The sequence below is a fragment of the Hydra viridissima genome, unplaced genomic scaffold, assembly GCF_058129835.1.
Source record: "Hydra viridissima isolate aposymbiotic clone 2 unplaced genomic scaffold, HvirCarnegie_v1 scaffold_4, whole genome shotgun sequence".
Classification (NCBI taxonomy): domain Eukaryota; kingdom Metazoa; phylum Cnidaria; class Hydrozoa; order Anthoathecata; family Hydridae; genus Hydra; species Hydra viridissima.
The window spans coordinates 19,172,265-19,197,906 of NW_028324303.1; the positions used below are offsets into that span (position 1 = coordinate 19,172,265).

The 25,642-nt window shown below is 31.7% G+C and overlaps 1 protein-coding gene and 1 long non-coding RNA gene across 2 annotated transcripts in view; both read right to left on the reverse strand.

Annotated features, from left to right (window-relative positions):
• Nucleotides 1-1,258: 1,258 nt before the first annotated feature.
• Nucleotides 1,259-25,642, reverse strand: part of LOC149890339 (uncharacterized) — a 210,980-nt gene continuing 186,596 nt past the window's right edge. The window contains exon 3 of the long non-coding RNA XR_016451465.1: nt 1,259-1,364. This is a non-coding gene — a long non-coding RNA (uncharacterized LOC149890339). The remainder of the gene's footprint in view (nt 1,365-25,642) is intronic.
• Nucleotides 7,209-9,175, reverse strand: LOC145186788 (uncharacterized). Its single transcript, XM_090083997.1, has 3 exons — nt 8,519-9,175; nt 7,945-8,355; nt 7,209-7,748 (listed from the first exon to the last, which is right to left on the reverse strand). The coding sequence occupies exons 1-3, from the start codon at nt 9,173-9,175 to the stop codon at nt 7,209-7,211; spliced, it is 1,608 nt and encodes a 535-aa protein (XP_089940123.1).

The following is a 25,642-nucleotide window of genomic DNA, read 5'->3' on the forward strand; positions in this document are numbered from 1 at the left end:
GAACAAGAACAAAGAAAAAAAGAAATTTTTCGGGCAAGATTTAAACACCTTTACAAAAATTAAAGTTTTTTTCATTACGCGTTTTATCACGTCATGAAAAAATAAAATTTTTTCTCGTCGTCGTCGGGAATTTTTATCCCAGAAAAAATTTTCACACCCGCGATTATCAAAAAATTCAAAACGATCATGAAAAAAATCATTTTTGTCCCATAAAATTTTCAACCCGCGATTATACAAAAAATTTCATAACGGCGATTGAAAATGGTTTTGTCCCAGAACTACCCATTTCTAGTAGTTTGGTTATGTTTTTTTCGTCAATTTTTTTAAAACTCGACCACTTCCTAAATCTCTTTGAGTTCTGATTCCATTTTCTGCGCGTTCAATTATACGGTATATGGTTGCTCTTGGTATTTTTTCTGCTTTAAAATGACAATAAGTGCAATTTTTACCATTTTGCTTTTTGTACATGTAAAATCCATCCACACGTTCACGGAGAAGCTCTTGTTTAGATTTGTTTATTTGAATTTTAAATCGTTGAATTTTAATTACTTTTTTTTATTTAAAGCTAGAATAAATTTGTAATAAAATACATACAAAACACATATACAGCTAATGGTATTAGTACATGCAAACTTAAATTGAACGCAGAAGTTATGTAATCTGCACTCTAAAAAAAATCCGTTGTTTAGAACGAATTGGGTAACACATCAATCCGTCGCTATTGCACCAACGGCTTTTCCGTTAAGTTAACGGATTAAAGTTTTAACGGATTGAAGTCCGTTGATATTTTTGCGAAAAAACAATCCTTTTAAATAAAGAGGTTATTACGTTAGTGCATCAAATTATCATCAAAACCACTCCGTTATAGTTAAAGGTAAATTAAGCCACATAGTATTGTAATTTGATAATAAAATAATATTTACATTTTTTTACATATGGATTATTTCATTATAATATTCTTAATACACATTGATTCTTCCCATTATAAATGTAATAATTACTACCCATCTGATACAAGCAGTACAAAATAATACAAACTACTATTGTTGGAAGAAATATAGTGCTCAATTTGTTAGCAAGCTTCAAAAACTCTTTAACTGGACATTGAAAAATAATCAAATATTTGTGATAATGTAATTCAGTACACAAACTTTTAATTACAATCAAAATAGTTTGTAAATGTATTTTTAATAGTCATTATATTTGAGGTTATAAAACATCTGTATAAAACACACACACACACACCCATATACATAATAGATGTTTAAATTAAAAAAATTGCTAACAAACTAGGTTTTAGGTTTTAACGCTGCTGCTCTTAGTACATGTTTCACGCTTCAATTCCAGCAACGTGTTGTCAATTCCTTAAGGTAAATATAACATAAAATACAATAAAGAAAATATGGAACCTAAATGATATAAATAGTATGAAATGAAAATAAAATTTTACTAATTACCTTTAATAAATATTGTTATTGCTAATTCTTTATTTATAAATTGATAATAGAAATTTTTATTTTATTAATTTCTGATACCATTTTCTAAAGATAAAGTTCAATGCAACAACTAAATAATATCTTTAATAAAAATGTGTAACAAAAAATAATCTTATCTGATAACTGAAAGGTTCTGTAATTTCCATATACTTCAAAACCTGTCTGGAACAAAATAAAAAAAAGGTTTCTTACTTAAATAACAATAAATCAAAACAAGAATAAATCAGCACACCAAAAGAAATGAAAATAACAATACCAGAATTTCAATTTCATACCACATGCCTCGTGTCTAATGAAGTAAATTCTAAACAAATATAAACAAGGCATACATAAACTTAGTTGTACCTAACCTAAATAAATATCCCCACCAAAATAAATGCAAATCAAAGTCTAAAATTTTTAATTTTATAACTAATTAAAACTTACAGTTAGATATTGCAAAATAGCAAATAATAAGAATATAAACAAGCCATGTAAAGATAATTGTGTAACTAACCATTTAGTTTATACTAAAACTGTGTAACCATAAAAAAACTTGCAAATTAAACTTATTGCAATAAATCTTTTATGTACGATGTAAATGTGATTTAAAGATCCTGTACACAAAAAATATTGTTAACAACTCATTTTTTACAATCATTTAATACTTGAACATGATTAAACCATTGTAAGCTAATGTCCATGTAAGTCCTTAACTTGCTTAAACTTCATATTAAAGCTAAAAACATATAAGATAATAACACAAATATTAAAAATTATAACACATCTATATATATTTTTTATTTTTATTTGATTATAGAAAAAACAATTCAAAACTTTATTATTTTTTATGTAAAGTACCACAATATGCTGACAAAGAAAACTTTAACAAATAAGATTTTAAAAATAATTTATGAAAAGAATATCTTTTTATTTTTAAAAATTAATACACACACACACAGATATATATATATATATATATATATATATAATTATAATTAAAAACGATAAAGAAAAACTTTTATTATGGAACTTTAAGTTTCATGCCAAACGGCAATCATCAGCCATATATGATTGCCGTTAGGCATGAAACTTAAAGTTCCATAATAAAAGTTTTTCTTTATCGTTTTTAATTATAATTATAAATCGCTCTGTTTTGAAATTTATATATAATCAAAATAAATTTCCTAAACATCGAGCACTTTTCAACGAACAAGAGCATTGTATTATTTCAATACAACACTACATCAAACGATATATATATATGTATATATATATATATATATATATATATATATATATATATATATATATATATATATATATATATATATATATATATATATATATATATACGTCTGGTTTGTCTCGTCTTCAGGTAACACAACGCACAGTTCTTCATCATCTTCTAGATCCTCATTCGACTTGTTATCAACTCTGACGGGTCTTAGGTCGCGTATGTGCCGGGATACTTTGTCCACTTCTACCGTTTGCTCCGAAATGATTCCTGTAATTCTCCCAATTTTGTATTGAGAGTCACATCGGTTGTCCGGGGGCTTTACCCATACTTCATCGCCGAGTTTAAACTTGTTGGTGATCTTCTCATGAGGTTCATATGCGTTTTTATCGTCGTCAATTCCTCTAACTCTAATTTCGTAATGGTATAATTTATTTGCGGGTGCTGTAGATGACTTACAACAGTCTTTTGGGCTGACGTTATACCAATAAACTGCCTCGGGTATGCTGCACGGAACTCTCTTCGCCGTTCTTTTCACTGTTCGATGGCACCGTTCTGCAATTCCATTCCCTGAAGGAACGTAAGCGCACCTGAAGCGAAGTTTAACGTTCCATTTGTTCATAAATTGCGAAAATAATGTGGTTCGAAATGCTGTATCATTATCCGTCAGAATTTCGTTTGGACCGCCTCGTTCAAGAAAGATTTCGTTTAATTCCTGAATGACACATGCACTAGTTTGGTCTTTAAGATGGCGCCATATTGCATATCGTGAAGGCCCACAGTCAATCAGGGTAAGAAAATGTTGCCCCTCATAATGAGTTATATCCATATTAAGCCGTTGCCATGTCCCTTTTACTTCGATCTTCCCTTTCGGCCACTATATCAGACTTGGATCAATTGATTGACAGGCTACACATTTTTCAACCACTTGCCTGACTTCTTCCCAGCTTACTGATGGGTCAATTCTACGAACAAAATACAATGTTCTCTTCACACCATAATGTCCCGTGGACTTATGAACATGGTTTATTTCTTTGGGAGATAGAGAAGCACTAATCGTTCCACCTGAAGCAAGTTCAGTGGGCTTATCGATCATTTTCAACCAACTTCCAGGCACTCGAGTAAGTACATCGGCTAAGTTAGACTCCGAGGGCACTAGTTTAATATCCACTCTGAGTTTGTATTCCTCCACAATATTCGTAATGGTCTGAAGCCGTCTTCTAATCAGCATTTCGTTTGAAGCCTTTGTCTTCAATCTAGATTTTCCAGTCAGTGCATCGGTGACCCAATGTAATACTGCTTTCGAATCAGTGCAAATATGCAAGACATTCATCTTCCAATTGAGACCCATGTTTAGTCCTTTGATTACTGCATCGAGTTCAGACATGTTTATATGTGTTGTATCATCTTTTCTTAACCAACAAGCGTCTTCGATTATATTGCCATCAACTTCGATACTCACACCTAGCGCTAGTGAACTAGCATCCACCCACACTGTTGCCTCGTTGCCATAAACATTCCAAACTCCTTTGGCAGGATCGTCGTTACGTGTTCTTTTTACCATACCGTTCACCATTTTTTCAACAAAATCGCATTGTATCTTCTCATCCCATGTTTTTGTTAGGGCGTTTGCCGTCCTTTTAACAAATGACGAAGCTACACGCAACCAACCACAAACTGGAAGATTCCCTGTCATTTTTCCACATAAAGAGAAGATTTTTCGCCTCGTTAGAGAACTTGGAATTTCACCAAAATCGTTGTCTCTCTTCCAAAATAACTTCTTATTTTCAATTCCAACTTGTAATCCTAGAACTCTCGCCCCTTCGGACACACGAACCGCCGGCTTACAATGTAGTCCATACATATCCAAATGATCAAGTACACTGCGAACTGTAGGCCGATGATAAATCAATAATTGAAATATTTTCTCCAAGCCGTCTCCAGTCTCGAAGTTTGTCAGCACATGCATCCGTGTTCGCCGTAAATGGTTCAATAAACGTGTTCAGCTCCCTGAAGTCTAACACTGGTCGCACTTTCCCTTTGTTTTGCTGCACCACTGCCATAAGTGGAACCAAACCTTTTACTGGACCGTGTTTTTTCGCTTCGTACTTTTGCAGCCATTTTTTCTCTATCCACCCTTCAATTTCTTTTTCGTAATCGTGTTTTATGCCGATGGGGATGGTATATTCAGCAATTCTATTCACCAGATTTTCAGGTTTGGTATTCCATTTCCACGCAATTATCCATTCTATATTTTTCTTTTCAAATGAAGCTGTGAAATCCTGAGCTGTTATATTCATATCATGAACATCTATTGACAAATCGCTTTTTAAACCAAGTAAACATGCTTCTTTTTTCATAAAACAAACATCCCGCGTTGCAGAAATCGATACTCCACCAAGTGCCACTATTCCATTCATACCCATTATGAAACAAAAACGCAGCGGTTTGAAATTGACCACAAGTGCTTCCACACACACTGTATTTCCATTTGGCGCGGTGATTCGAGTTTGGCTAACACCTTCGCACTGCTGTTGTTGTCCATTTACAGTTACCACGCTAACTTCTTTCTTCGTTATTTTTGTCGCACATTTTTTATAGATGATGCAGCAGGTACACCCTGAGTCAATTAGCACATCCTGAAATACACCGTTAATATCCAAAAGCATGGTAGGTAACGCCATTATTGATTGTTTAGGGAGAGAACTGGCGCAGACGTCTTCTCCCTCACTCCGTTTTTTGGACATATTCTTGATATGTGTCCATACTCTTGACACGAGTAACACAGCACATCGCTTGACTCCCGTCTTCTACTTGACTTGTTTCGATAATTATGTCTTCTTAAATGACAATCTCTCGCAAAGTGATTGGGAAGTTTGCATTCATAGCACACTGATTGTGTTTTATCTTCTAGCAACCTCGGATCACTACTTTTCATTGCAGCTACAGCAAATTTTTCCACCATCCCGTTGTTCCGTTCCTCGATCGTCAGAGTCCTTGCTCGCGCAAGTATTTGAACAGTTGTAAGATCGTCCATACGAGAACTCGATCTCAGCATTCGTCGAACTTCCTCGGGGAGCCCAGCAACAAAGGCACACGCGATGGCTTCGTCTGGTAGCCCACCAATTAGGGTAGACAATCTTCGTAGTTCTGCCAAATAAACATCAACTGCTTCTCCATGTTTCAGCTTTCTCGTGACAAACTGATCATAGGCTGTGAATCCATCAACGGCAAAAGCTTCAAGCAAAGCCTCCTTTATTCTCTTAAAATTTTCTTTATCAGTCCCTGTCAACTGTTGATACACTACGAATGCACCATCAGTGAGACGGAGAGGAACCACACGTGCCAGATCGGTTACACCAATTACTTTACATACCAAATCAACCTTTTCCAGCCACTCCGCAACTGACTGTTGATCGTTTCCACTAAACTCTGGAATTAACTTTAAATCAAGTTTAGTCGCCATTTCGCCGAAATAGCTTGTAGTTTCGCATAAAAAAGATCGTTTTTTAGTTGTGCGTAAACGCCGATGTATCTTTGTAAAATTCAACACAATTTATATACAAGTTAATTCCCTAGGTATTCACACATATCTTTTCACACATACAATTATTTACAAGTAGGCATTCCCTAGGCATTCACACATATCTTTTCACAAATACAATTATTTACAAGTAATGCTATAAGGCATTCACACATCTTTTCACACATACAATTATTTACAAGTAACGCTATAATGACATATCTTTTACGCACACAATTATTCATAAGTAACGCTATAATTACAATATATATATATATATATATATATATATATATATATATATATATATATATATATATATATATATATATATATATATATATATATCAATCAATCAATGAATCAATATCAATATCAAAAACAATATCAATCAATATATTTCCTGTTAAGGGTGTTACAAAAAACACAGGTCATTGTAAATAGTAATTCACTAATAAATCGCAATGACCTAAATAATATAAAGAAAAGACAAGAAAAAAACATAAGAAATAAACTAGTCACATAGTAAAAGTAGAACTTTACAAAAACTTATAAATAACACTTACAAAACAGACTTTTAAAAGAGTTAAAATATAAGTCAAATAGTTATTATAATGTATTCACATACAGGCTTGCGGAGCCGCCCAATTTTTTTCACGGCTCCGCTCTGGCTCCGGCTCCCAGCAAAAACTCGGCTCCGGCTCCGGCTCCGGCTCAAGCTCCGGCTCCTCATAACGTCAATAGAAGAATAAGATTTAAAAGTATAGCTTGCAGTCTATTCATAAATTTTTTAATGAATGAAAAATAAACTATTAAATTTTTTTGAAAAATTAGTCCCTTTCATTTCGTACTTGCAAATTTATGCCTTTGCCTGGTCATTTCTACAAAATTTTTTCAACAAACTTTTTTAACATCAAATTCCAAATTCAAAACGTTTTCTCATTTTTTTTCTCTGTCAATACACATTCAAAAGTCAAATGTACTCTTTATTCATTCGAAGAAAAACCATGCTATCAATCAAATCCGATTCCATATGACTTCTTTGGTCTGAAGTCAGAAATTTTAGCTCAGAAAACACCCGCTCCACGCTGACTTGCGTCATAGGAAGAGCAGTAGCAATCTGGCTTGCTTTCTGGATCAACTCGGGAAACAGGTTTATTCCGTTCAAAACAGTTTCGCACTTCGAATTTCCATCATCCTTTTTCTTCATGATCTGTTGAGCAAGCTTTGGCAAACTTTGAATAGCCTCTCGGAATTCTTTTTCCTCCAATCGTTTATGACAAACAACGTCTTGTCTGCACTGTACGCTTTTTTGCTTCCGAGCACGTTCCATTCGAATTCGCATCCTTTTTCTGGGACTCATTTCCTCGGATTCCTCTTCATTTTCCGAACCGCTTCCAGTACTCTCGCTAGAGTCATTTCCATAACAACCAATTCCACTTCCCTCGATTTTAAACTTCTTTTGTTCATTGAGCTTTTTCTGGATCTTCCACAGAGTGTCTTCAGCAATCAACTGAAATATTGTAAAGTATTTTAAATGTTTTTAAATTTTAAACAAATTATAATCTATCTTATTCTTGCAGTGAGGAAAGTTGAATGTCAAAAAGTAAAGTTAAATGACACAGTATTTTGAATTTCATTAAAAGTACGTAACTTCAAATTCCAATTTTCGTTTAAAAAAAAGATAGATTGAAAACTAAGATAAAAACCTGTTGCTCTTCTCCAAGAAAGCATTGATATTGCACATCTACAAAGACAGCAGCACAAAAAAAGGGATTATCGAACAAAAGTGATTCCCGATGCACCATTGAATCCCTGATACTCTTCCCAAAATCAGACGTCTTGAATTCACCAGAGACTAGCTCCTCCTTCAGAATTTCCCAAATACAAATAAAGTTCCCAGGCGTGAGATCCTGACTCTGGAATTGTTGAGTTGCGACTGCCGGTTTCTCGAGGATTTTTGCAAGTTTCTCTATTTGCTTCCACTCGTAATTTAGAAGCGTAAAGTCACGGGTTTTAAATTCCGCTTCCAGTGCATTCAGGACATCACGCATCTCAAGAAGTCGGTTGAGCATGTTGAATGTACTGGACCATCTGGTTGCATTGTCCATTATTGCAACCTGTAAATTTGAGAAATTTGAGTAATTTTTTTTAAATTTGAATGTTTTCAACATTTGAAAACGCATAATTGACAAATGTTAAATTCAAACTCAAGTTCAGATTCTTAGTAATATTCATTTAAACATTTTTATTTATTACAATTTGCGATTATATTGTATGCACCTTTTTAGTTTTGTGTTGTTTGCAAAATTCATTTGCTTTCGACGTTCGACAAGCTTTTGCTACATCTCGAGCTTTGCCAACCAGAGACGTAATGCCTCGTTTTTCCAACCCGTCTTTAACAGCCAGCTGCAAGGTGTGAGCACCACAACGTTGCAGATTAACGGTGTTCATGTTTTTCGATATTTCGTTGAAGTAAAGCCTCTGCTGTTCAAACACGTCGTCGTCGTCGTTAGTGATATAAGCATCCGGTAGATCACCTTCAACTTCAACCTCAAGTTCTTCTTCGATTTCAACGCCAGCAAGTTCTTCAGCAGACTCGTCAGTGACGTCACCTTCTTCATCTGTCTTTCCAAAGTCTCCAACCATTTTCACCATATTCGATCCGTTATTAGTCGTAATTCCGAGGACATTTTCTTTCCTGATGCCATACGATTCCAGCACGACTTCAAGAGATTCTTGAATTTCTTTTGCCTTGTGTCTAGCATGATTCTCAACTGCTGCCAAAGTTTTGAGAGTGATTTCGCTATTCATGAAGAACTGCACATTTACGCCAAGAAAGCTTCGATTATGTCTTGAAGCTCCGTCAACTTTCAAAAAAACCAGCTTTCCCTGTAGATTGGTTTTTAACTCAGCCCGCTTTTGTTGAGCCAAAGCCATCATTTGACTTCGAGCAGAATCCCGGTTGACTTTCTAGCCAAAATGTTTTGCCAAATCGCCAGTCAAAATCTTGATTCCTTCACTGCTGAATACGTTAAAAGGGACGCCGTTTTGAAGAATCGTCATGTTCATGCCTTTCTTGAAGTCCTCTTTTGAAATTGTGATGGTAACTTTGTTGAGAAAGCGATCGATGGGTGCTTGTACTTTTCTCGTCTCACTAGTCGAACCCTGATTTCCTCCAAAAACGGATGAGGTGCGTTTCTTTTCCTTTTCGGCCTTCTCTTTCTTCAGTTTCTGTTCTCTTGCCTGAACAATTTTTGTCAAAAGTGTCGAATGTTTATTAACAAAATGGCGTTTCATGTTGGCGGTGGGTTTTTTTTTCCGTTTGTCTTTTCCCTCGTACTGCATTTTGAATGTTGCACCGCAAAGTTTGCCGACTTCCTCCCCTACACTAATATCAACTTGACAAAAAAACACGTCATCCTCTTCGCGATAAGCAAACCATTTCAGTTCATCATATAACCTCTCGCCTTCTACGTTATCACTCATAGTTGCAATTTACAAATAACAGAAATTGCGGAAAAATTCCAAATATACATTCAACTTTATACAGTTCAATCTCTCTAATTCGAATTTCCTTAATTCGAAAACCTCCGTAATTCGATTAAATGCAAAGTCACCATGAAATGCGTTTAAGAAAAACCAACTTTCTATTATTCGAAAATCTGTCTAATTCGAACTTTAATTTTTCCCCATAAAATTCGAATTAGAGAGATTCTACAGTATAAATAATACAGGAGAAGAAAAGAAAAATACAAGATTATTTTTGGGTCATTGAATAATTTTGAAATGAAAAAAAAAAATTTTTTGAGAGCCGGGATCTACTAGTTTTTATCGGCTCCGGCTCCAGCTCCGGCTCCTGTAAAAACTATCGGATCCTCGGCTCCCGACTCCGGCTCTGGCTCCGGCTCTGCAAGCCTGTTCACATATACATACATATATACACATATGCACAAATAAGAAATTATAAAATGCACATAAACATAAAAAAAAAAGTTATAGAGGTAAAGAATAAAATTAAGCGTAACTTTTTAGGTAAAAATGGTGGAGCGACTTTAAGCACAGATTCTTGGATCTAAGGATAAAATCTGTTTTTAGGGTGTACGGAAGGGTGTTCCAAGAAAGGATGCACTGATATGTAATGGAATTTATTTCATGTTTAGTTGTCTGTTATATATATATATATATATATATATATATATATATATATATATATATATATATATATATATATATATATATATATATATATATACACACACACACGCACACACACACACACAGACATACAGACATAAAAATATACATACAGACACACAGACACACAGACACACAGACACACATACACACATGTACACATGCACACATGCACACATACATACACACATACATACATACATACATAACATACATACATACATACATACATACATACATACATACATACATACATACATACATACATACATACATACATACATACATACATACATACATACATACATACATACATACATACATACATACATACATACATACATACATACATACATACATACATACATACATACATACATACATACATACATACATACATACATACATACATACATACATACATACATACATACATACATACATACATACATACATACACTTGAACAAAATAAAATGAAACTAACTAGTGGCAGTTGAACTTGCAGCTTGATCTCATCAGGAATTATTGTTGAATGCTGGGTTTCATAATGTTTTCTAAACTTTATGAAACTAATGAAAACTTTACTGCATTTATCAAAAGTGCATTTGACTTCAGAACATATCGAAGTCAATCCATGTAAATTTCGAAAATGAGAAAAAAAGATATGTAATGATGAAAAATATAATCTACAGCACTTCATAATTTCTTTCGGAAACCATTTTAAAAAAAATTTTTTTTTTCAACGCGTTTTATTATTTCCTCCGTTAAATTTATGGAATTTCGAAGACTAAGGGTGGAATGAAAGAACCGAACTTCAAATTTGAAGTCGAACTTCAAACCTTAAGTGCGACTTGAGCGAATGCACAAAGCGAACTTTAACTCAAGTCAGACTTGAAAACCGCTAAAAAAAGAAAGTTTTCAAGTCAGACTTCAAACCAGACTTGTGAGAGCAAAAATTCCATCCGAATGCAAGAAGCGGACTTGAAATTTCAAGTCAGACTTCAAATCTCAAGCCTGACTTGAACGGAATGCAAAAAGCGAACTTGAATTGAAGTCAGACTTGAAAAACGAGAACTTTTGAACAGTGATATATTATATATACTAGATGTCTAAGTGTGGAATGCAAGAACCGAACGTGAGTCAAGTTCGACTTGAAATCTCAAGTTTGACTTTGTCAAGTCAGACTTGAAAAATTGACTTGAGCGAATGCGTAAACGAGATTTGAAAATTTCAAGTTCGTGCTTGAGAAAGTCAAACTTGAAAAATAGTTGAGGCGTTGAATTCAGGGCGCTTATCGTAAAATGCACTTCGCAACCAATAGCGATAATGCTTTTTTTTTACGGGAAAAACCTTTTACTGAAACGAATTCGTGTAAAGATATTTGTATAATATACGATTTAATAAAAAGTTAATAACAGTAAAAAAAAAACGGTCTTGCTATGTACTTTTAATTACAAAAATAAATTCATTTTGGCACTTTCAGTTCCAAATCCTAAGTTGCTGGTAAACAACGGTTGGCCGTATCCCAGTAAACACAAGACGCATTCTAGAAGTCTAAAGATGTTTAAAACGGGTCTACATAAAGACGCAATCTTAAAGACGTTTATAACACGTCTTTAATACACAAAAACTTATACGTTTTTTTAGATTTTTTGAAAAGACATCTGTTAGACATCTGTTAGACGTCTTTTATTTACGGTTTTTTTAAAAGCTTTATCCGGTTGCCGTACGATTTTTCTGATAAATGACTTCTGCATACTGCTAATCAATAGAGTATTTTCAAAAACCATTTAAATGGATTGTATCTCGACAAGTATTAAATTTCAATTTGAGTAAAATTGAACCACAAGAATTGTAATTGGATAAAGTTATTATTATTATTACTATTATAATATATATATATACAGTGGCGTACCTAGGGTAAATAGCGCCTGGGGCAATCACCAATCTTGCGCCCCTCCTCCCACACATAAAGTGCTTAATTACAATTTTTTAGTAAATGATGACAAACTTTTATTAAAACTTTATTATTCATTTTAAATAAACAATTTGTTTATGCAACATTTATTACAAACTTATTTTTCTAGCTTTAATTGCTGCAAATTTCTTAATAACATTGTCAAAATCAATTTCTTTGGTAATTTCTCGCTCTATGCTTAGTAAAGCGAGAACACAGAGACGGCTTTAGACCCATCGAAGCTCTCAAGTAAGAGTTAATTAGTTTAAGTTTACTGAATGATCTTTCACAACTAGCTACAGACACAGCTATTGTTAGCAATATTTGCAATGCTATATGCATATTAGGGAAAACGTTTTCGTCTCCATATTCAACTATAAACATAAGTAGTTGCTCGGGACTTGATATTTTTTCCTTACGGCTAGTAAGCAGCATTCTACAGTCCAAAATTTCTTCGTACAGTTCTCGTCCATCCATATCAGAACTGTAGACTTCGCCAAATTTTTTACATTGATCTTTTAAGTGATTGTTTTCCGTATTGAAGCACAACCCTTCCACATCAAGAAGAAATCCAAATTTTTCATCAATTTCCATTAATTGAACGCTTCTTGTCTGTAATTCATTGAAAAGACGGTCGACAGTCCCTTTTATTACCCTTTCCATTTCTTCTTTTGCTGTTAACCCAACATCTCTAGACATTTCGCCATCCATTCTTTTTTTCTTCTTTGACGTCTTTCAAATTCAATACCCCATTCGTTGTAAATTTGAACTCCTTCTTTTATTGAGTCATTAACTAAGACTTCTCTCTCACTTTGGAAATAATCTTGGAGCGATTTCAAATCTAAAGCTGCATTATGAAAGTTCATTTTAGGGTCCTGCAACCTCTTTTGAACACGGTCAATTCGGCTAAGAATCTTGTTCCAAAACCCTAGCAATGTGAGAAAGTCATATGTTAAAATTCTATTATAAAGCTGCTTTGCATCGCTTTTCGTTTCATTTGACGCGCTTTCGTCCACCATTAAGTTCTGAAGAACTTCCACTATTTCATCAATGTAGGTGTGTACAGGTTTTACTGATTCTGTGTTGGCGCTCCTCCTGGTATCGGAATCGGACTTCGAAGTAACAGGCACAGCATCTTTAAGTTTTTGTCATTGTTGAGTTGATCTTGAGAAAAAAACGTAAAGCGTATTGATGGTTCCAAAAAAAGTAACCATCATTACTTTTTCTTTAGCCGCATGTACGCCTACCAAATTAAGACTATGATTGTCACAATTGACAAATATGGTAAGGTTGTTTTTTTCCTTTATTATTTAATGCACACCACTCTTGTGGCCAGCCACAACAGCAGCATTGTCATAGCATTGTGACCTGCAATTTTCTACATTCATATCGTCTTTTTCTAATTACTCCAATATTGTTTGGGCTAAGCTAGTTGCATCCTTATCACTGAGTTGGATAAAGCCAAGGAAAGATTCTTTTATATCTACTGTTTTTTCTCGAAATCGATCTCGACATACCTAACTACCTCAGACATTTGTTCGCGATAGGATAAATCTGGAGTTGATTCAAATATTAGCCAATAATACTTTGCTTCATGTATCTTTTCAAGCAAGTTAGCATGAACAGTGGATGCTATAATGTGAATAAACTCGTTCTGAATGTTGGGTGAAAGATATGTAGTGGATCCAGGATGGCTCTACGGAAATTTTAAATGATCTTTAATAACAGTATCAAAATTAGAAACTAGTTTCAGTAAACCAAGTAAATTTCCTGAGTTAGCATTTGATTGAAGTGATTCTCGGTGTCCTAGCATAGCTAAATTTTGCATTGCAAGGTATTTGATGCAGTGCAACAGCCTTTTCAAAATATCACACCACTTTTGATTTTCTCTTTGAATTTGTTGTTGAAGTTCTGCATCAATTATTCCTCTATTGTAAAATAAATTTCTTTCTAGTTCTTTCCATTAGGTAAAGCATTGTCTGTAGTTTTCTGAATTTTCATGTACATTCGTTCTCTCAGGTGCTTTCCAATTATTAAATCCGCTTTCTTGTTCCGATCTAGATTGGTTTTCGCATTTTAAAAAAAGAAGACAGGAAAAACAAAAGGCAGATTTTTTGGAAGGCGAGTAAACCAACCATGAACGCATCACTTGCTCACCGTGACCATTTCCTAATTTTTTAAAGAACCAACTTTTGTTCATAGAACGATTGTTAGTCGGCAGAAAAGGACCTTCAATGTTTTGGAAATTTTTTAAAACCATGTTTAATAATTTCAATTCTCAATGGATCAGTTATGATTGCTTTTCCTGTTTCTTCACTAAACATAAGAAATCCGATGTCGTGTTCTACAATACTTTTAGGTATGGAATTTTTAATAATTTGGACATTTTCGGATATCATGTCTTTATCTTCAACTTCATCAATCTTCTTTTCTTTGTCAAACTCAGGCCCAACTTCTGTTTCTTCAGAAGTAGCAACGATTTTGTAATTATAACTAAAATTCTCTGCATCGCCATCAATAGATGCCGCAGCTAATTCTTTCTTGCTTGAACTTGACCCAGTATCTTCTAATTCTTGAGGCTTGCGCTTGCAGAATTTTCTAGATTAGTCGTGCTTGTGCTCGATTTTTGAAAAAACGTCTTAAAAACTTTGCTGCTTTTTTCTTTTTCTTTTGCCTCTAATGAACGCCGTTTTCGACCTGCAGCCCCACCTTCCTTCTTTTTCTCAAAAGAACGATTCATGGTTCTCAGCTAATTATTTTTTAAATTATTAAGAATTTACTATATATAATTGACAAAAGCAATATATTTTTTAATTACCATAATATTTCTCAACAAAATATTATAAAATATATTTGTAGAAGACGAATCCAGTGATTCAGAAGGCGCCCATGCAGGCATTACCAGGCGCCAGTGTATATTTCAGTTTTGATTTATTTAAGGTGGCTCACCCCCTTTAAATCTAACTTTTTTTTTTTATAAATGTTTTTTTATAAATGTTAAAAACTTGTTTTTTGTTTTTTATATAAGGAAATTATGTTAAAACTTTAACTTTTTAAAAGAAAAATGAAGTTTGCATTTTTTGATGCTGAGTCAGCATAATTTGTCAGCAGCAAAACAATGATATCTTGACTAAAATATGGACTAAATATACCTTTTTTTTTAACCCCCCCCCCCTTTTTTTTATCGATCTTATTTTTTTTTCTTCAATTTTTATTAATAATAGTCAATTTCCTTGACATATTTGTAACTGCACTTTTTAGCACATTTTTTAGAAATATAATATTTTGCAGAACAGTAGAAAAGCATAATAGATCTAACACTGAGAAATAATTCAAAACTTAACATATTTTATATAATATATTATTTATTAATTTATTTTATATAATTCTCGCTTATTGTATCGCAACCAAGCCTCTTTTGCGCCCCTTTCAGGTTGGCGCCCATGGCACATGCCCTGCCTGCCCTTCCCTGGATACGCCACTGCCTGCAATTACCTGGCATTTCAAAGAAAAAAATCCCTTTTTGTTTTGATATATTTCTGCGCTTTCTCCACAAGGAATTATCATAGGAATATGTGTTCCACCAATTGCTTCTATACATCCTGGGAATCCTTGAATTTGGTAAAATCTAAATAATGGTTGATAAATGTAAATATTTTCTTTACCTAAGAAAAGTTCGAAGTTTGTATGAAACTACAAAATCATGAAATATCCATGAAAACTTATAATCACTTTTGCTGAATTATCAAAGAATCAGCTTCTGTTGGAAACTTTATGTACTGGTATCTTTTGTTAGCCATTTGAATTGAAATGTTCTTAACCACTCGACAAACAGTTGACTGATTAACTTTCAGCTCCTCCAAATCTCCTATTTTTCTCTAAAAGAGTTTATTTATTGTTACTTGAGTATATTATCATTTGTTGGTATAAAATGATGTTATTTAAAAACATAACATAAAATCTACAATAAGAAGGCAGAATCGTCAGATGCCATTTCTTAAATATCTACTCAGTTGGAATGAACAAGTAGCAAAAAACTGAAATGTAATAGCCAGTTGTTGTACAGATGAAATTGGGCACCCTCAATTGTTTACTATATTGTTAGTATAGTCATTAGCTAATATTAAAAAGGTTTCTGTGGAAAATCTGTATCGCCTTTTAAATTCTATATTGTTGTAAACTTCTAAAGGATTGGCTCTGTCAATAATAAACCTAAGTATGTGATTTGGCTTATTTCTTCTTCTTCTTTTTCTTCTTCTTTTTCTAAAATTCAGCTCATACCGGTTAAACGTTTTAAAACAAGTTTTTTTAAATACTTCATATTATTGTAACTACTTCTCATGAACTCCCTTTTACTCCTTTTACACGTATCACTTCTTTGTATAACTGCAACTGTTTATAAATAAATGGAATTTACTTTTATACTGTATCCCAAATCGTGCCTTAATCAACAGCCTTTTATAATGCAAGGATGTTCGACATTTCAAAAAGCTAATAAACGTTTCTAATGGCATCAAAATATGACATGTTGAATCATTACATACGAGTTACAGGATGTTTTAAAAGACGCACGTTTTCACAATGTTGGTATTCAGTTTTCTGTAATGAATTGATTGACAAATTTACTTTCACAATGTAACCTTCTAAATTAATTACGTCAATATGCCCAAGTAACTACTTTTGCTTGTTAAAAACTCATTTTCATATTTGCAAAGGTTGTAATAAGTTATATAGTAATAGTAAAGTTTTGTTACGCATCAGCAAAATGATAATGGCGGTCTGTTTTTTTTTTCAAGTTTGGTTTCAAGATTGGTCTAGAGCAGACTTGAAAAAATGACTTGAAAATTCAAAAATTTTCGTTTTTCAAGTCTGATTTCAGTTCAAGTTCGCTTTTTGCATTCCGTTCAAGTAAGACTTGAGATTTGAAGTCTGACTTGAAATTTCAAGTCCGCTTCTTGCATTCGGATGGAATTTTTGCTCTCTCAAGTCTGGTTTGAAGTTAGACTTGAAAACGGTCAATTTTTAGCGGTTTTCAAGTCTGACTTGAGTTAAAGTTCGATTTATGCATTCGCTCAAGTCGCACATAAGGTTTGAAGTTCGAATTCAAATTTGAAGTTCGGTTCTTGCATTCCACCTTAACTTGCGGGATTTTATTTGACAAAAAGTGAAGCCGCTTTTTTTTGTTTACAAATTGAATCCGCCATTTGTAATAAGGGCAAAAACTATATCCGCCATTTGTAATAAGGACAAAAACTATATCCTCCATTTGTAATAAGGGCAAAAACTATATCCGACGTGCGAAATAAAAGTTAAAAATGAACTTTTTTGCCCGAATTAGAAATGGCTCCCACGACTTCACATTTCGAATCGAAGTTAGACATCTAGTATATATAATATATCATTGTTTTTGGATTTTCAAGTCATTTTTTCAAGTCTGCTCCAGACCGATCTTGAAACCAAACTTGAAAAAAAAAACAGACCGCCATTATCATTTTGCTGATGCGTAACAAAACTTTACTATTACTATATAACTTATTACAACCTTTGCAAATATGAAAATGAGTTTTTAACAAGCAAAAGTAGTTACTTGGGCATATTGACCAAATTAATTTAGAAGGTTACATTGTGAAAGTATATTTGTCAATCAATTCATTACAGAAAACTGAATACCAACATTGTGAAAACGTGTGTCTTTTAAAACATCCTGTAACTCGTATGTAATGATTCAACATGTCATATTTTGATGCCATTAGAAATGTTTATTAGCTTTTTGAAATGTCGAACATTCTAGCATTATAAAAGGCTGTTGATTAAGGCACGTTTTTGTGATACAGTATAAAAGTAAATTCCATTTAGTAATAAACAGTTGCAGTTATACAAAGAAGTGATACGTGTAAAAGGAGTAAAAGGGAGTTCATGAGAAGTAGTTACAATAATAAGAAGTATTAAAAAAAACTTTTTTTTAAATGTTCAAAAATGAATCGGTATGAGCTGAATTTTAGAAGAAGAAGAAAAAAAATGCCAAGTCACATACCAAGGTTTATTATTGACAGAGCTAATCCTTTAGAAGTTTACCACGATATATTATTTAAAAGGTACTACAGATTTTTCAAAAAAACCTTTTTAATATTAGCTAATTACATTATTAACAACAATGTTAATAATCGAAGGTGGCCTCTTTTAACTGTACAACAACTGGCTGTTGCATTTCAGTTTTATGCTACTGGTTCATTCCAACTGAGTAGATATTCAGGAAACGGTATCAGAAAATGGCACCTTGTTATTGTAGATTTTACATTACGTTTTTAAATAACATCATTTTAGACCAACAAATGATAATATACTCAAGTAACAATAAATAAACTCTTTTAGAGAATAATAGGAGATTTGCAAGAGCTGAAAGTCAAATGTTTGTCCAGTGGTTTAGAACATTTCAATTCAAATGGCTAACAAAAGATATCAGTACATAAAGTTCCCAACAGAAGCTGATTCTTTGATACTTCAGCAAAAGTGATAATAAGTTTTCATGGATATCTGATTTTGCAATTTCATACAAACTTCAAACTTTTCTTAGATAAAGAAAATATTTATATTTATCAATCATTATTTAGATTTTACCAAATTCAAGGATTCCCAGGTTGTATAGAAACAATTAATGAACACATATTCCTACAATAATTCCTTGTGGAGAAAGCGCAGAAATTTATCGAAACAAAAAGGGATTTTTTTTTGAATTGCCAGGTCATTGCAGGTGCTTCAAATGAAATTTTATCTGCTTTTGTTCAAAGGCCTGGAAGTGTTTAGGATTCTTTTTTTTTTTGCTTACTCAGCTATTAAACAAGTTTTAGAAGCTCGCCAACATGTTCATGTTTCAGGTGGTTCTGGCTATCCTTATAAACAATATTTAATGAAACCTTTTACTAACCCAAAAATGAAAATGAAATCAGATACAATTACAGCTTGAGAAGTACACGCATGTTGAATGTTGTTGTTGAATATTGTTTTGGTATATCAAAAAAAAACAATACCCATGTCTTAACATTCCCTTAGGAACAAAACTGCAAAATTCCATAGCTATAATAATATCCTGTTTTGTGCTTCACGACATTGCCCTTCTACAAAATGATTATTGTGGAGGCAATGAAATACAAAATAGCAATGAAGAATATGGTGCTAAAGCATTCACTAAAGATATTTTTGCAGAAACAAAGCAAAAGTCAAATTTCAGACTTTATTTTTAAAAAAAAAATTTGTGTCTGATAATAAATAAAGGGTCTAATAACAAAAACATTGTTTTCAAATATTTATGCTACATTATATTTCAAAAGAATTACATTTTATATTTCAAAATAATATTATATACGAAAAAAACAATTTCACTAAAAAATAAAGTGATAAATTAAAACATTCCAAAAACAATTTGGATCTAATATTGTTTGAAAAAAATAATCCTTACATAGAATAATTCTGTTGTGTTGCTTTTTTAAAACTTTATGAAAGTTTTAACTGAAAATTTTCACAAAGTTGTGTTTGTATTGTTGCTTTTTCTGGAGAGAGTTTTTTTTTTATATCATCTATTTCTATTTGTTTTTGCATTAGTTCTTTATCAAGATCATGAATTTCATTATATTGCTTTTTTGTATTTTTTTTTTTATTAAGAGATTTTTGTTTAATGTCAAACTTTGTTCTTTTTCATGTGTTAATGAGCAAGATGCTATCAATGGTTTTTAAAAGTTTTCTTTTCTGTTTCTATAAGTGGCTCAATAATTTCAGAAGACCTGTCTCCATATGTGATCTTTATTGACTTACATATGTAAATGGTATACTTACATATGTAAATAGTATATATATGTGTAGGTATATATATATATATATATATATATATATATATATATATATATATATATATATATATATATATATATATATATATATATATATATATATATATATATATATATATTTATATATTTATATTATACACACATAGTATTATGTAGTATTAGTATTGAGGAAACTAATTTTGTTTAAAGTAATGTTCTCAGTATTTTTAAAAAAAACCCATTATTTCATTAAAGTATTAGTAAAAAGATAAATAAAAATACATTGTAGTATAGCATCACCCTAAAAAAGCGTCAAAATAAGGTTCTGTATTTTCTAGAACATTTTCATGTATTTTAATTCAAATGGAATCTGTTAAAAATGGAGAAATCAAGAGACATTGGCTTGATCACTTAAGTGGTACATATGACCAACCGTTGTTTACCTACAACTTATGATTTGGAACTGAAAGTGCCAAAATGAATTTATTTTTCTGATGAAAAACACATAGCAAGATCTTTTTTTTTACTGTTATTAACTTTTTATTTAATCGTATATTATACAAATATCATTACACGGAATTTGTTTCAATTAAAGGTCTTTCCCCTAAAAAAAAATTCATTACCGTTATTGGTTGCGAAGTGCATTTTACGATAAACGCCCTAAATTTAACGCCTCGACTATTTTTCAAGTTCGACTTTCTCAAGCACGAACTTGAAATTTTCAAGTATCGTTTACGCATTCGCTCAAGTCAATTTTTCAAGTCTGACTTGACAAAGTCAAACTTGAGATTTCAAGTCGAACTTGACTCACGTTCGGTTCTTGCATTCCACACTTAGACATCTAGTATATATAATATATCATTGTTCAAAAGTTCTCGTTTTTCAAGTCTGACTTCAGTTCAAGTTCTAGAAGCGGACTTGAAATTTCAAGTCAGACTTCAAATCTCAAGCCTGACTTGAACGGAATGCAAGAAGCGAACTTGAACTGAAGTCAGACTTGAAAAACGAGAATTTTTGAACTTTCATGTCATTTTTTCAATTCTGCTCTAGACCAATCTTGAAACCAAACTTGAAAAAAAAAACAGACCGCCATTATCATTTTGCTGATGCGTAACAAAACTTTACTATTACTATATAACTTATTACAACCTTTGCAAATATGAAAATGAGTTTTTAACAAGCAAAAGTAGTTACTTGGGCATATTGACCAAATTAATTTAGAAGGTTACATTGTGAAAGTATATTTGTCAATCAATTCATTACAGAAAACTGAATACCAACATTGTGAAAACGTGTGTCTTTTAAAACATCCTGTAACTCGTATGTAATGATTCAACATGTCATATTTTGATGCCATTAGAAATGTTTATTAGCTTTTTGAAATGTCGAACATTCTAGCATTATAAAAGGCTGTTGATTAAGGCACGTTTTTGTGATACAGTATAAAAGTAAATTCCATTTAGTAATAAACAGTTGCAGTTATACAAAGAAGTGATACGTGTAAAAGGAGTAAAAGGGAGTTCATGAGAAGTAGTTACAATAATAAGAAGTATTAAAAAAAACTTTTTTTTAAATGTTCAAAAATGAATCGGTATGAGCTGAATTTTAGAAGAAGAAGAAAAAAAATGCCAAGTCACATACCAAGGTTTATTATTGACAGAGCTAATCCTTTAGAAGTTTACCACGATATATTATTTAAAAGGTACTACAGATTTTTCAAAAAAACCTTTTTAATATTAGCTAATTACATTATTAACAACAATGTTAATAATCGAAGGTGGCCTCTTTTAACTGTACAACAACTGGCTGTTGCATTTCAGTTTTATGCTACTGGTTCATTCCAACTGAGTAGATATTCAGGAAACGGTATCAGAAAATGGCACCTTGTTATTGTAGATTTTACATTACGTTTTTAAATAACATCATTTTAGACCAACAAATGATAATATACTCAAGTAACAATAAATAAACTCTTTTAGAGAATAATAGGAGATTTGCAAGAGCTGAAAGTCAAATGTTTGTCCAGTGGTTTAGAACATTTCAATTCAAATGGCTAACAAAAGATATCAGTACATAAAGTTCCCAACAGAAGCTGATTCTTTGATACTTCAGCAAAAGTGATAATAAGTTTTCATGGATATCTGATTTTGCAATTTCATACAAACTTCAAACTTTTCTTAGATAAAGAAAATATTTATATTTATCAATCATTATTTAGATTTTACCAAATTCAAGGATTCCCAGGTTGTATAGAAACAATTAATGAACACATATTCCTACAATAATTCCTTGTGGAGAAAGCGCAGAAATTTATCGAAACAAAAAGGGATTTTTTTTTGAATTGCCAGGTCATTGCAGGTGCTTCAAATGAAATTTTATCTGCTTTTGTTCAAAGGCCTGGAAGTGTTTAGGATTCTTTTTTTTTTTGCTTACTCAGCTATTAAACAAGTTTTAGAAGCTCGCCAACATGTTCATGTTTCAGGTGGTTCTGGCTATCCTTATAAACAATATTTAATGAAACCTTTTACTAACCCAAAAATGAAAATGAAATCAGATACAATTACAGCTTGAGAAGTACACGCATGTTGAATGTTGTTGTTGAATATTGTTTTGGTATATCAAAAAAAAACAATACCCATGTCTTAACATTCCCTTAGGAACAAAACTGCAAAATTCCATAGCTATAATAATATCCTGTTTTGTGCTTCACGACATTGCCCTTCTACAAAATGATTATTGTGGAGGCAATGAAATACAAAATAGCAATGAAGAATATGGTGCTAAAGCATTCACTAAAGATATTTTTGCAGAAACAAAGCAAAAGTCAAATTTCAGACTTTATTTTTAAAAAAAAAATTTGTGTCTGATAATAAATAAAGGGTCTAATAACAAAAACATTGTTTTCAAATATTTATGCTACATTATATTTCAAAAGAATTACATTTTATATTTCAAAATAATATTATATACGAAAAAAACAATTTCACTAAAAAATAAAGTGATAAATTAAAACATTCCAAAAACAATTTGGATCTAATATTGTTTGAAAAAAATAATCCTTACATAGAATAATTCTGTTGTGTTGCTTTTTTAAAACTTTATGAAAGTTTTAACTGAAAATTTTCACAAAGTTGTGTTTGTATTGTTGCTTTTTCTGGAGAGAGTTTTTTTTTTATATCATCTATTTCTATTTGTTTTTGCATTAGTTCTTTATCAAGATCATGAATTTCATTATATTGCTTTTTTGTATTTTTTTTTTTATTAAGAGATTTTTGTTTAATGTCAAACTTTGTTCTTTTTCATGTGTTAATGAGCAAGATGCTATCAATGGTTTTTAAAAGTTTTCTTTTCTGTTTCTATAAGTGGCTCAATAATTTCAGAAGACCTGTCTCCATATGTGATCTTTATTGACTTACATATGTAAATGGTATACTTACATATGTAAATAGTATATATATGTGTAGGTATATATATATATATATATATATATATATATATATATATATATATATATATATATATATATATATATATATATATATATATATATATATATATATATATATATATTTATATATTTATATTATACACACATAGTATTATGTAGTATTAGTATTGAGGAAACTAATTTTGTTTAAAGTAATGTTCTCAGTATTTTTAAAAAAAACCCATTATTTCATTAAAGTATTAGTAAAAAGATAAATAAAAATACATTGTAGTATAGCATCACCCTAAAAAAGCGTCAAAATAAGGTTCTGTATTTTCTAGAACATTTTCATGTATTTTAATTCAAATGGAATCTGTTAAAAATGGAGAAATCAAGAGACATTGGCTTGATCACTTAAGTGGTACATATGACCAACCGTTGTTTACCTACAACTTATGATTTGGAACTGAAAGTGCCAAAATGAATTTATTTTTCTGATGAAAAACACATAGCAAGATCTTTTTTTTTACTGTTATTAACTTTTTATTTAATCGTATATTATACAAATATCATTACACGGAATTTGTTTCAATTAAAGGTCTTTCCCCTAAAAAAAAATTCATTACCGTTATTGGTTGCGAAGTGCATTTTACGATAAACGCCCTAAATTTAACGCCTCGACTATTTTTCAAGTTCGACTTTCTCAAGCACGAACTTGAAATTTTCAAGTATCGTTTACGCATTCGCTCAAGTCAATTTTTCAAGTCTGACTTGACAAAGTCAAACTTGAGATTTCAAGTCGAACTTGACTCACGTTCGGTTCTTGCATTCCACACTTAGACATCTAGTATATATAATATATCATTGTTCAAAAGTTCTCGTTTTTCAAGTCTGACTTCAGTTCAAGTTCTAGAAGCGGACTTGAAATTTCAAGTCAGACTTCAAATCTCAAGCCTGACTTGAACGGAATGCAAGAAGCGAACTTGAACTGAAGTCAGACTTGAAAAACGAGAATTTTTGAACTTTCATGTCATTTTTTCAATTCTGCTCTAGACCAATCTTGAAACCAAACTTGAAAAAAAAACAGACCGCCATTATCATTTTGCTGATGCGTAACAAAACTTTACTATTACTATATAACTTATTACAACCTTTGCAAATATGAAAATGAGTTTTTAACAAGCAAAAGTAGTTACTTGGGCATATTGACGTAATTAATTTAGAAGGTTAGATTGTGAAAGTATATTTGTCAATGAATTCATTACAGAAAACTGAATACCAACATTGTGAAAACGTGCGTCTTTTAAAACATCCTGTAACTCGTATGTAATGATCCAACATGTCATATTTTGATGCCATTAGAAATGTTTATTAGCTTTTTGAAATGTCGAACTTCCTAGCATAATAAAAGCTGTTGATTAAGGCACGTTTTTGTGATACAGTATAAAAGTAAATTCCATTTAGTAATAAACAGTTGCAGTTATACAAAGAAGTGATACGTGTAAAAGGAGTAAAAGAGAGTTCATGAGAAGTAGCTACAATAATATGAAGTATTTAAAAAAACTTGTTTTAAAACGTTTAATCGGTATGAGCTGAATTTTAGAAAAAGAAGAAGAAGAAAAAGAAGAAGAAGAAGAAATATGTCTTAAAATTTTTAAATTCTATATTGTTGTAAACTTCTTAAGGATTGGCTCTGTCAATCAGAAGTTTACAACAATATAGAATTTAAAAGGCGCTACAGATTTTCAACAGAAACCTTTTTAATATTAGCTAATGACATTGTTAACAACAATATTAACAATTGAGGATGCCCTCTTTCATCTGTACAACAACTGGCTATTGCATTTCGGTTTTATGCTACTGGTTCATTCCAAGTGAGTAGATATTCAAGAAATAGTATTAGACAATGGTACCTTTTTATTGTATTGTATTCTTATTGTATTCTTATTGTAGATTTTGTATTATGTTTTTAAATAACACAATTTTGTAACAACAAATAAAA

What these genes read in the sequence shown, in the direction of transcription:
- LOC145186788 (XM_090083997.1), bottom strand. Translation starts at nt 9,175, where the DNA reads ATGGCTTTGGCTCAACAAAAGCGGGCTGAGTTAAAAACCAATCTACAG. An exon ending in AACAACACAAAACTAAAAAG is followed by an intron (nt 8,356 to 8,518) that starts GTGCATACAATA and finishes TCAAATTTACAG; the next exon opens with GTTGCAATAATGGACAATGC. An exon ending in TTCTTGGAGAAGAGCAACAG is followed by an intron (nt 7,749 to 7,944) that starts GTTTTTATCTTA and finishes ACAATATTTCAG; the next exon opens with TTGATTGCTGAAGACACTCT.